The sequence below is a fragment of the Anastrepha obliqua genome, chromosome 5, assembly GCF_027943255.1.
Source record: "Anastrepha obliqua isolate idAnaObli1 chromosome 5, idAnaObli1_1.0, whole genome shotgun sequence".
Classification (NCBI taxonomy): Eukaryota; Metazoa; Arthropoda; class Insecta; order Diptera; family Tephritidae; genus Anastrepha; species Anastrepha obliqua.
Genome location: NC_072896.1, coordinates 74,354,276 through 74,367,786, shown reverse-complemented (window position 1 = coordinate 74,367,786; position 13,511 = coordinate 74,354,276). Strand labels below are relative to the sequence as shown.

Below are 13,511 nucleotides of genomic sequence, written 5' to 3'. Positions count from 1 at the left end.
TTTTTTAATTCTTTTTTTAACCTTGTTTTCAATATTTAATATCCTTTATACCTTTCTTTTTTTTTGCAGTGTCCCGTCCCAATACCGCATACATTGAACTTGCTCACGGTGGACATTTGGGATTTTATGAAGGCGGTTTGATTTATCCAAATCCAGTAACATGGCTGGATCGCACAGTCGTCGCTATGGTTGGATCTATAGTTATGTTGCATATGGATGCTGCATCTGGTGTACAAAAAGTTGCATTGTAAATGTGATAGATGGAAATGTGCATTTTTAAACCGACACATAAACACACTCACAAATGGAAATCGCACATCAATAAGAACAATTAGAAAAAGGAATTTCATTGTTCACAAGTTCCGTACACAAATGTATTAAAAGTAGCACAACGCTAAAACGTTGCTCTTTCTTCAAGGCATAAAATTGAAATGTTGAATTTTGGCGGTTTTCTAATTTGTATTTGTTGTATACATAAAGAAATTCCATTTTGGATAGAAAAAAAAAATGAAAAATAAGAACTTAATATATAGTATTTATGGCATATGTTGTTTATGATTTCTGTGAATTATGCACAATAAAAAATCAGCTGTAAAAATGTTGGACTTTACGAAATAGGAGCCGTAGTCATTCAATGACTTCACAGGGAAATTCCACTTGTTTCATTTAGGTACATTTATATACCAAATTAACGAGCCTGCGCTGGCCAAACAGTTATTTATTTCTATTTTATGCTTGCGAGGCAAGTTTTTGCGAAATAAGCACCTACGTGTATGTATTAAGTATTTTTTACAAATTCAAAAGCCACAAATATTTGTGCTAGGCATTTTACATTGCATTTCTGAGTGAGTGCATAATATTTTTTTTAATATGAAAGAAATATTCAACGTTTTCGGTGAAGTAAAAGCAAGACAAAAAATGTATATTATTTAAGGAACTTTATAGCATCTCAATGAAAATATAAACCAAAACATAACTTATGTACATACATACATACTCGTATACAGGAGGCACGTATTTATTTATAAAGTTTACAATATTTGTTTGAAGTCAAAATGTTTTGCCTTGAAATTAGTTATGTACATACATGTTTTAGTATAAAGTGACTTGCTTAACTGGGAACATCGTATCGCTCATTTACTGCAAGCGTATCACAATCCAAAAAAATCGAAATGTTGAGAAAAAATGGCATAACCGAATACCGTCATCGGAGTCCAACCACCACCCATCGCAGTGAAAGAGCTTCAGCTGCCTCGTGAGATCCGCGTAATTTTGGCTGCATTACGTTGCGGATATTGTAGCAGGTTAAACTCCCATTTATCCAGTATCTCTTAAACCTACTCACTTAACGCCTCTCTCGCTGTGAGTCCAACCCGTCGAAACGCTATGTTCGCTGGGCCTACCGTTGGGTGAGTTAGACGATAACGATAGATGACTATACCGCAATAGTAGGGCTTGATAAACTGCTACAACAACAAAAACGGTTTCGAAGTTTTCAATTTGCTATGCCTCCTTAAGTAAAAGTAAAGGCTCATTTTATTTCATACCGTTCATAGATATCGCCATGAATTTTTTACCCAGCACAAAGTAAAGGTTTGTGGCCATTTCTGCTTACGAATCTAAACAAAAAATTTTTTTTGGACGTGACACTATTGATAAGTGAGCGATATGATGGAAATAAGCGAAATAAAAACAAGGGAGATATAAAAAAAAAATTGTTTAGGGGTGTAAAAGTAAAAGCTCGATATTCGAGACTACTCAAAAACACAAGCTGAGATCTAAAATTTATCGAAATATTTTGATAATAAAATCATCATCAATGCCTTGGTTCAGAATGGAACATAGGACCTCCCATAGGGATAATAAAATAATGAAGTAAACACTTTTTAGTTCCAAGCTAACTTAAAAAAATTTGAAAAAATTAGATATTTACATTAATTAAACTGAAAATCTTTTGAAATTGTAAGTTGCTTTTTATGTAAATCGCTCTCAAGATAACTGCTTCACTATGAGTGTAGCTCATATAGCGCGGTTCTTGGTTTGCCATTGTCCCAAGATCATCGGCTACAAATGTAAAGTGAGGTAATTCGATCAGTTAATTTAACTTTGTTTTCCTTATGATCATTATCAGGAGGATCCTATGTTTCTGTTTCAGAAAATGCATATGCATAAACTCGCCTTGTATTTAATTTACGATATCTGGTCCAGTAAAGTTGTTGTATTCTGTACAAACTTCTCCTACAAATTCAGTAATTTTTAAAATGTTCAATGTTTTCTTTCCACGGTTTAGCCGCCAATTTCGACCCCAAAAAATTACTTATATTAATATTTACTCAATGTCAGGCAAAACAATCTAGAGCATTAAAGAGTGGCGCTAATTTAATGCGCAATATTTAAAATAGAACAATCGCGATAGATGAATCGCCGCATTAATGGGTAATCGCGCTTATCGAGCTTGTACTGTAAATGCTCATTATTAAAAACAATAAAAAAAAATGATTCCAATTAATAGCAAATTAATCGATTTACTTTTATGAATTGTGTTTGAGGCATTTATACTTTAAATTTTAAAGTAAATGGAAAAAACAAATTTATATCAAAAAGAACTTTTTTATGAAAATCATGCGCAAAAAATTTGTACTTAAGTTCTTTTACTATTTTATAAAAAATGTGATGCAACTTCAAAGAAGCTCTTTTCTTTAGTTAAAACATAAAACTAGTTTTTAAGTTAAAGCTGGAGGCGCATTTGTCTTTAACTAAATAATTTATTTAATTATACTATATTTTTATTATATAGTTAAATCTAACAAATACAACTTAATGCCACGATAGCGATTGAACACTTGAAAACATCACTATTCTTAAGCTTCTACTCATTCAATTAAAAAAATCATTTTAGCTTTTAATTTTAGAAATATTTTTTAACACTTTTTAACTCTTTCTAAATGAAATGGGAATAGCAAATAAAAACTAAAATTGTTTAAAAAAATGAAAAACACATTATTAAAAGATAGAAATCCGCATAGCACTTGAAAAAAAAAAAAAACAAAAGACAGTTCATTAATTGAAGTCTAAGACGAAATAAACTACAAGGTATATTATAAAGGCCTTATTTTTATATGTAGTATGGACTTAGTTCTTTTGAAATGACTTTTTTAGACACATTTTGTGATTTTAATTTTGTATTAAGAAAAATCAAAAAAATATACGCAATGTCTCAATATTTGTATGTTAGAAAAAAAGTAGTTGATAAATCAATACGTACCAATCATATTTGTTCTGCGCTTAATAATGGAAATAAATATTAATGGGTCTTTAGGCCTTTAACTATAAATCCACATACATACATATGTACATGTGTGTATATGCATGCATTAGTACATACTCATAGCTACAGTAACAATAGCATAATTTTTCCATGAGCCCTACTGCGCCAACGTTTTCAAATGCAGCAGAAATTTTCCACCTTTATAAGCCGAATTGAAGCAAATATTTGATAAATGTTTATTGCTTATAAATAAAATAGTGCATCATTGGAATATTCGTACAAACACGACGAATGTGTTCAATATACCTTTATAAAATGCCGAAAAAGACTAACAAAAAAATTGTTTACAGTTGAGTCACACTGGCAAGTAACTCGTTGTAAGTGGAGAAAATGCTTCTGAAGTGATCTACATATATTTAAATATTCAAAAAGAAAAAAAATTTTCACGTGCAATCTAGGCGAATTCTTTAAAAGTGGTGGCACTAGGCCAACAACAACATTTTTTGTATATTAGAATGTCACGTCAAAGTAGAAGGCAAAATAGAAAAAAGAATCGATTAATTGTCGTGTTAAAATTATTTTAAAATGTTCATAATAACTTCTAAATTTAATTTCATTATAAAACTTTCAAAAATTTCTGTTCATAATTGAATTTCGTGCTTACATCCGAATGTATGTACCTGCAAATGAAGAAAAAATCAGCTGGCTTGCTGCTACTGCCTTTAATAGACTCTCCTTCTGTGCTATTATAAATCGTTAAGTGGAAATTGTTTTTTGAATTTTCATATTTGAACATGAATTCGCTGTGACGTCAGGCTCCTAGAATATACAAACAATATACAAACTTTATATGCATTTAAGCTTTCGCAATTTAAAAGGAGTTTTCATAAGTTTGTTCAGTTGAAATGTCACAAATTACAATATTACCATGCCATTTACTGAGTTTTCACAAACATGTAATTTGCCCTCCTCTTGTTTGTTTTGTATTATTAGGTACCTGATGTCACGCTTGTCAAAATCGCGACAAATAAAGTGTTGGGGGAAGACGTCACCTTCTGAATTCAATTCACTTTGATATGTGAAATAAATTTACGCTTGCCTGCCGCCGATTTTCTCTATTCTCAACAATTTATTTGTATGTGTGACTTAAGTATTACAAAAGGTTTGAATGGCATCCGCAATGCGCGAAAAACTATAATATTATATAAAATATAAAAAGAAAGAAAGATAAAAATATATTATGTGTGGAAAATATTTTAAAATGAATATGAAATCAAATTTGTATAAATGTGTGTAATCCAGACGAAGAGAAAAAATTAAATAAAAAATATTACATGGAAACCTGCATTTTTCACTGGGGGTTGATGATGAACAAGACTTTCCGTAAAAGAAACTAATTGAAAAAGAGGTTTGGAAGATATTTTAAACCTGACGTAGGTATACACCATACCGTAGAGTGGTGTTAGAATGATTGATATTTTTTGAAAATTGGGCGTCAAAGTATTTCAACAACCGAGAAATTCATAACTATGAGCACAAATCACTATACATATAGTGTCCTTTCCAAGTTTTCTTGAAGGTGAAAATGGATAAAAATATTAAAAGAAACCGGTCGCACCTCTTCAAAAACAGTTCAGTAATGATCGTTGAGGCTGACCTCTGTTGCAACGTGAAATCAGCTTGAACTTACGTGGGTGTTGAGACACTGTCCACTGTTCAAGGCAACGAACTAGCTGATGAGTCGCCTATTGTGCGGCTCTTGGAGCGTCCAATTGAACTGGCAGCATTTTTAGTGTCAAGTATAGGAGGAACCGTAGGGGGTATATCAATAATAACAAATAATTTCATTATTATTCAAATCCACAGTTGGTGCAGTACTGGCACCTGCAGAACAACCAAATATTTCCTGAAGAAGCTTGACTCAGACTGACCTTCTCAGACAGAGAAGGAGTGAGCTATGAGCTCGGATAGGGGATATGGGAAGGACGTATGCCCACCATAGGCATCATCACCACTTTGTATTATATATCTTGTTCGGAGGATGAGCAAAGTACATATAATTTAATTTGTCGCTATCCGACTGTCGCCAGAATTAGATGGTACATTTTCAAATCTGACCTATGAGAATGGATTAGCCATATTCTTTCGTTAATTGCTAAGATTCTTAAAAAAAATTGCACCTGTCTCATACTCTCCTTTAGATCGTCTTTCTTAGCTTTAAATGCAATGGGCAATATACCCTGAGTGCTTGGAAAATTTCCGCCCATCCGCAATTCCATTAAAAAAAAATTAAGCAACTCAATTCCGTGATTCATAAATAAACATAAAAATTAACTTACGCTCTTTAAAACTCCATAAAGATACTTTGTTTGAGCTGTTTAGTGGTATCAGAGTGGTCAGCAAACATTTGCCAACTTTGCTTGGAAGCATTACGCATAAGTTAAGTTTAGATCTGGATCTATTAAGTTTGTGGATGAAAGAAAAAATAAGACTAAGTTTTTAAATACCGCACGAGTAAATGAGAGGTTCACCAGCTCCTGTCTTTTTTGAGACCAGTCGCAGGAAACTCCAACACACCTTCTTCTCGAATGTGATGCTATAACACGAAGAAAGATGATATATCTCGGCAAAATGCTGATACGCTCATCCCAAACCAGCTCTACGTTTAGTTCGCTAAGGGAACAGGGTTTGTATGAGCTACTATGATAAGGAGAGGGCAAAAAAGATTATGAGATCGAAGTGCAAACCTCATTTTCATGTATTCATACATTTATTTGTCCATATTCAAATAAAAAAGATTGCAAAAAACTGAATCTTCAACAATCGAGATGGCGAAGTAAATTTTAAGATCATTAGCGTAGAGGAAAAATTTCGAAAAGTAAAAACATAATCTTATATCTTAAAAAAAATTATAAAGGAATATGGGCCGAGAATCCCTCCTTGAAGAACACTAGAACGGACGGGGCTGTGTGCTCCAGTACAGAGCAGGTCCTATGATGCTGTCCAATTTAGTAAATTAGCCAATTTAATAAGCATTATTTTATAAGGTACCCTATCAAAAACCTCCGAAAAGTCTGTATAGATGTCTCAAATAATTTCAAGATTGTTATCAATTTCATAATAGGTCTGTAGTTTATGACGTCATTATTATTCCCATTTTTGAAGATTGGAGCTACATATATGAGCTTTTTTCCAATCCTGTAGAAATAGTTAGCAGAGAGCAATTTACTAAAAATTAACAGTAATGGCTTTGTGAGCGAGTAGTAGTTTTTGAGAAGAATAGGTGGTAGACTATCAATCAACATAGGTTAGAGATGAGTTTTCAAAGTTGAATTCGCTTCTTAAACGTCATCTTCCGTCACGAATAATGAACCAAAGAAAATCTGAAAAATCTCTATAGGTTAGAAAATTATCCAAATCGCAAATAAAATTAGCATTAAAAAATTCAGTCATAAAATTTGCCGTTTATTCTGCGGAGTTGGCGTGTTTGTCTTTATAAAAAAGTATAATATGGTAAACCTGAAGTCGATTTTCCCGCCTTAAAAGCTCAGAATGCTTTTAGGTTCCTGTTAACAGTGCGCTCAAAATCCGATTGTACCTATTATGCAAGATCTTCCTCTTAAATACAGCAGCTTGCTTTTGTAAACATAAAAATCCGGCTTTTGAAAACTTTGTATTATTTGTTTCACTTATTGCGAAGTATGTACCAAATGCGACATATTTATATGTAAAAACTGTATTATATTTAAATGGCACTATTTGCGCAATAGTTGAACATGCAGTCGTGGCCGAGCGGTTAAGGCGTCTGACTAGAAATCAGATTCCCTCTGGGAGCGTAGGTTCGAATCCTACCGACTGCGAAGTCTTCGGTGTTTTTTTATTTTAAAATAGTTTCAGCAATGAAATAAAATTACTTTTGATTTCCTTTTAATTACCAGTGATATATCAGATATTTATAAAATCGAATAGATTCAGAGAGAAATGATTTTTAGATTGCGATGATAATTATATTGCGCCTTCAATAATTTTTTCCTTTTATACTTCTTGTAGGGTTTGGGAGTCCTTTTTGTAACCATTCTTGATCAAGTTCTCGATTGCAATTTTCAATTTGACGTCATAATGACGTCACTCACGCAGTCCGTAACTACTCATTTAGAAATTTCATGAAATCAAAGGAGTTGTCCGTCAGTTTACTAGACTTTACTAGGGAATTTTGGAAAGCAACTGCTCGATCAGTCCCACTACTTATATATATTTTGGCTTCTAGGTGGAAAATAGGGCCGCCGATATAAAATATTAAAGTAAAAAGAAAATGTTTGAGAATGTTCGGAATTTTTAATTTTACTAAATGAATTAATAAAGAAAATAGTTTTATTTAGTTAAGTTGCTGGTCCTGGTAGCTAGAGCTTTTATATCAGATTAATCTATAATTTTATTATATTGTAATAAATAATAATATAATATAAAATCGAATAGCGCTTCGAGCTCCTTGCCTTCATTTTCGTAGAAGTGAAGAATTGTGCATTGAAATAAATGAATTATTTTTATTTAGCTTAATTTAAATAATTATCTACTTTAAACTAGTTTTTTTTTATGCTGCTTCTGCTATGACACGTTGAGCAGAGAACGACAAAAAGCAGTCGTGGCCGAGCGGTTAAGGCGTCTGACTAGAAATCAGATTCCCTCTGGGAGCGTAGGTTCGAATCCTACCGACTGCGACGGAAAATGTTTTTCTTTTTAGATTTATTTTTTACTTTAATAATTATTATAACATTATAATGTTTCAAATAATTTAGTTCAGTACTAGTACTTTAAGAGCATTACGGCCATTTTACGGTCCATTTAACAAGCCGTCCCGTTTTGGGGTTATGTGAAGTCATTGGTCTACAGTAACAACCCGGCGACGATTTGTGAGCTCAGAGCCAATATTGAACGCGAAATTGCTGGAATTTCGGCCGATTTATGCAAAAGAGTGGTCGAAAATTGGGTTCAACGATTGGACTTCGTAAAACGTGCACGCGGTGGTCATGCAAAAGAAATCGAATTTCATACTTAAATGTATATGTTCAAACTCGATAATAAAAAAAAAATTAGTTAAAAAAGTCAAACCGTTTGTGTTTTATTCAAAAAAGTTCAAAAGTTGAAGCGCTCTTACTGAAAAACCCAATATAAGAGCAACCCCAATATGTATGTACATATGTATGTATGTGCATACATATGTATTCTAAGCCTCAGTATTGCAAGCTATCACTAGTGCAAATTTTTGTAATGATATGCAATTGATTGTATGGAAATCGAGATGACTGTTCCAAATATAAAATTAGCACGTTATAAATTGCGTAAGTACAACAAACTCTTTCGTTTCCTTCTTACTCAAAAAACCGCGTGTGGCGTTAGAGTATTATCTATGATTGGAGTAATGGGCTTATAACCGTTTGTTTTATCAACGCCGACCAGACAGGTGAATATCTTGACTACTCTCGCGGCGACGCTCCGCGGTCAAACTCTTTACGTTGGTGACGGAGTTGCCACAGCTGGTTGATAAAAGTGCTTCCTGTTTGTTTTGGAAAATATAAAGCACAGAACACAATTCAAGCGTCACATTGTGGAGCCAAATACTCAATCTACGCGCTTAATGAAAATTAAATGAAATTTTAAGCAATCTCAATTGAAGTGTATAGTATCTCCTGGTTTATAGTATGTTTTATCAAAGTTAATTTTGTTTTGTCGTTAACTTGCTGAAAGGTAGGTACATTTGAGTAGTATTTCGAAACTCGTCTAAATTAAACTTTTTTAAATATCTTTTAAAATACCTAAAATATGAGTTTTAGTAGTAGATTTATATTTAGACTTATAGCTGTGAGCTCCTGCCTTGCTTAACAATAATCAGAGATATTGCTTTGTTCAATATCAAGCTATTGTAATGAAGATGTGTTAATAATTAAATATTATATTATTGATGCATGGAACAATGAATGAACCAATTTATGAAAACTTTATTGAAATTATGAAAAACTAAAATTTGTTAAGTTTCAAGAAAAAATTGATCTTAAGGCATAAATGAGAAGATAGACCACTCTTTAAGCCATAAAAAGTTCTGTAAGCGGAAGTTAAAAAGTTGGAGATGAAGAAATGACAGAATGTGGTGATGGTGTCCATGTTAATTTTTTCACAAATAGAGGAGCCTACAGTGTTACGCAACATTTGAATTGATGAAAAAAGTGTATGGCGGTGATTGTCTATCTTGTGCCAGAGCTGATGAGTGGTTTAAACGTGTCAGAGATGGTTGTGAGGGCATAAATGACAATGAACATACGGGCCACCCAAAATCAGTAATCACCGAAAACTCCATCGAAATTGTTTGTAAATGTATCAAAACTTAACCGAAATCATCGTTGAAACTCTTTGAATTGGAGTTGAATATCTCCAAAACATCGATTTATCACATTTCAACTGATCATTTGGGTTTACGAAAGGTCTGTGCACGTTTCATTCCGCACAAGTTAACTTGCTCAGATTTCAACATTCGAAAGACTTCATTAAAGAGGCGAGGAAAGACGAGAACTTCCTTTACAACATTGTAACTGGTGATGAAACAGGCTGTAACTGGTGAAAGGACATTCCAGTCAATGACCTGAACACTCTTTCGAAAAGCTTTTAGATCGCGTAAAACAGTGTATTGAGGCCATATGGGACTATTTTGAATAAATAAACTGTCGCTTCTATTTTAGCTCAGTCTTGTTTATTTTGGACTTCACCTTGTATGAACAGCTTTTTCATGGTAGAAATATTCCCAGAGGGTTGCCATTGCCTACCGAGGGGCGACTGCTATTAGAAAATATCATTAATATCATTTTGGTGGTTCGTGCCCACAGCCACAGTAGTCATGCATGAACCTATACGGCTACGACAGCCAAATAATTTAGCTACGATTTGGTGAATTCGGAACAACTTTTCTCATTCATTCATACATTCTCATGTATTTGACCCTGATTATAGTGTTATTTTTAATTAAAGGTCTTCTTTACTAATATGCTATTTTTTTATTAACATTTAGACTTTATTCAAAGTAAGTTTGAAGCGCTGCCCACGCCAAACTATTTGATTAATAATTTAATACCATCTCCAGATGGTGTCCCAGCACAATTTTTGAAGTGAAACTTCTCTGAAGAAAGTTAAACAGTAAATTGCGCCATCTGCTGGTGGAATGGTGAAGACTTCACCAATAGATGGCGCCCTCATACAATTTTAGTTGCTGCACAGTGAACTAACAACTGTGAACATACATACATACATATTTACAGTATAGTAAATTTTTGAACTGGGTTTCTTTATAAGGAAAAATACTTTATTTAATTAATATTTAGATAAATTAGGACCGAAGCATATTGTACATACAGAACTAACCACACAGTTACTTACACTCAAGCTTTAGGTATAAACATTTGTAACATGAGTTGGGCTGGAGACTTGAGTATTTCTGGTGTTAAATTTTGCAAAAGTTATAAGGGCAGGAGCTGTTTCGTAAGTCAGATCCACAACTTCCTTACACATAACAGAAAAGCAATAAAAAGTCAATGAATGGAGGTAAACAGTTTTGCATAATTGGGAGAATTGATGAATATTTGTTTACTTAGCACTACTAAGGGACTGAAAGAAAGCTTAGTACAAATATTCAGTCAGATCGATTCAATAAACTTTGAGTTATCGTCCGATAAACAAGGTTAGAAGACCGCCATTATAGAGAAAATGGAGTTTTGTGTTGCGAATAAGTTCTCCAGCATGCAAGGAAACATAGCAGATTATTACAGAAGAGAAGTACTACAGGGTGGGCCATACAGCGTTTGCTTTTTGAACCACCTATTTTTTTGAGAATGGTAACACAAATGACATGTCAAATGTGTTCATAATTTACTTAAAGGTTTGTCATTTAGGAAATGGGACGCTATACGCTTGAACAAAATTGGGAAATATTGAAAACTTATTTCCAAAGTGGTGAGTCTTCATCTTCTTTTCTGATTTTCACATCGGTGGCTACGTCAATAAGCAAAATTGTCGGATTTGGGGCTTAGAAAATCCACACGTTACTGTAGAGAAGCAAATGCATCCACAACGAGTCACTGTGTGGTGCGGTTTTTGGTCTGGCGGCATCATCGGGCCATTTTTTTTCGTAAATGGCGAGCGTTACCGTGACATGCTCAACGACTTGCTTCCAAAAGTTGAAGAGAATGACATGGACGACATTTGGTTTCAACAGGATGGTGCAACTTGTCACACTGCCAAAGTTACACTCGAACTTTTGGCTACCGTTTTTGAAAACCGAATAATCAGCCGAAATTCCGATATCAATTGGCCGCCTCGGAGCTTTGATTTAAGCCCGTTGGACTATTTTTTGTGGGGAGCCGTTAAGGACAAATGCTATGCGAACGTCCAAAGACGATTGATGCTTTAAAACACGAAATCGAATTTGCCATTCATGAAATTGGAGCCCAAACAATCGAAAATGTGCTTAAAAATTGGGTTGATCGAATGGCCTACTGTAAAGCCAGTCGTGGCAGTCATTTGGACGATATTATTTTTCATTCAAAAATGAAAATGTTCAATCCTCAAAATAAAAAAAAAAGTTTGAAAAAATATTGATTAGTTTTTTTTTATAGCCGATTCAAAAAACAAATTTTACATGGCCCACCCTGTATTATTCTGAAAAAAAAAAAAAATAATTTGTCATAAGTGACAGAGTTTATTTCGGCACATTTAAGAGTCAGTAGAAGGTTTTTGGCGCATAGGTCAGACGATTGAGAGATGTTTTCAGACAATGATGGAGTATCATTTGCAACCATCTTCAGTTTCTTCCATGATCATCTTGGTATACCTATCAACGCAAGATGTGTGTCAATAAGGTTCACACCTTTTAAGCAGCAACAGGACATCGAGTGCTCTCGTGAGTTTTGGAATCTTTGCAGCGAGAACAGGACCATTTTTAAAGCATACGAAACTTTGGTTCATCACTATGAAATTGAATTAAGCCAGAAACCTGAGCACTGGCAAGAAAAGGATGTAATCACAATCGGCTGGAAAGATATTGGCAACATTTTATGGGATTTAAAGGCAGCTTGATTGTCGATCCAAAAAAGTGTTAATACTACAGGAGAAGACTTTGGTACTCTGTTAAAAAAATGCAGTTAATGAAAAGCGCAAGGGGGAAATGACTTCAGATGCGTTTTATTTACACAAAAAAGGGGCTCTCCATATAGTTCAGAGCAATAGTGTCTTAGGTTTTTCAAAAAAAAAAGAAAAAAATTCTAAAAAGAGATAGAGCTACGAGCAAAAAGATTTTTTGATGATGAAGAAGTGAGGTTGACTGTTTCTGTCTATTTGTAAGGGGTAGACAAGGTTTTTATAAAAGATTTCAATAGCCTAAAGCAGAATATATTATACCAAATTCCACACCCGCAGACGCATGGCAGTGATAACTGGCTTCTGGGTATAGGAGAGCAGGCTGCCAAAATGGGCAAGAAACTATCTTCCACTTTCTCCGTGAATGTCCTGCCCAAGGCGAGGCTGTTAACCCTTGGCAAACTGTTTCTTGAAACCTCGCAGAGCTGACCGACATAGACGTAGACAACCTTATAAGATTTCTCAATTGCACAGACAGGATATAGCCGTAAAGGAATAATCGTATAACTTTTTGGTAGCGAGGATATGGCAACAAAATAATGCGGAAGCACTTATTGGATTCTTGGTGGATCACCACTTCAACCAATCACACCCTTTCCTTTTCATTCCGTCAAATGTGTCGATCTTCCCTAGCATACATTTGCAAAACAACTTATTTTTATTCTCGCCTTGCAAGTTAAAGCAGAAAAACTATCTATTCCGTTTCCTATACAAAGTGAGGGCTACCAGTTACAGTACTTATAGGTATAGGGCTATTCAAGGATGGTGTAGATCTTTGATAGAAATTACGGTTGATATGTACATTTTCTTCAGCCAATCGGTACTACAAACTTAGTCATGAACCGATACTCAGTTGAAAAGCGGGGAAAAGTGATCCAAAATTTGTATCAAAATAGTCGTTCTACAAAAAGTTCATCTTGCGTATGGCACAGGTCATTCCACCTTTACGATCAACATAACCGGCCATCTGAGTCAACAATCAGGCGCTTAACAAGCAAAAATGCGGCATTTGAGGTATTGAAACTACATGTCATTCAAGAAAAAACTTACACCCGAAACGACTGGC

At 34.2% G+C, this 13,511-nt stretch overlaps 1 protein-coding gene and 2 non-coding genes across 4 annotated transcripts in view; all 3 read left to right on the top strand.

Moving 5' to 3' along the window:
* LOC129246990 (abhydrolase domain-containing protein 2) overlaps positions 1 to 4,609 on the top strand; it is a 36,795-nt gene extending 32,186 nt beyond the window's left edge. For both annotated transcript variants that reach the window (XM_054885803.1, XM_054885804.1), the window contains exon 7: positions 70 to 4,609. In XM_054885803.1, coding sequence (XP_054741778.1) covers positions 70 to 251 — 182 coding nt within the window. In that variant the 3' untranslated portion in view covers positions 252 to 4,609. The remainder of the gene's footprint in view (positions 1 to 69) is intronic.
* A 2,437-nt stretch (positions 4,610 to 7,046) lies between these two features.
* On the top strand, positions 7,047 to 7,128 carry Trnas-aga (transfer RNA serine (anticodon AGA)). Its single transcript has one exon. It is a non-coding gene; the product is annotated as a tRNA-Ser (tRNA).
* A 776-nt stretch (positions 7,129 to 7,904) lies between these two features.
* On the top strand, positions 7,905 to 7,986 carry Trnas-aga (transfer RNA serine (anticodon AGA)). Its single transcript has one exon. It is a non-coding gene; the product is annotated as a tRNA-Ser (tRNA).
* The last annotated feature ends 5,525 nt before the right edge of the window (positions 7,987 to 13,511 follow it).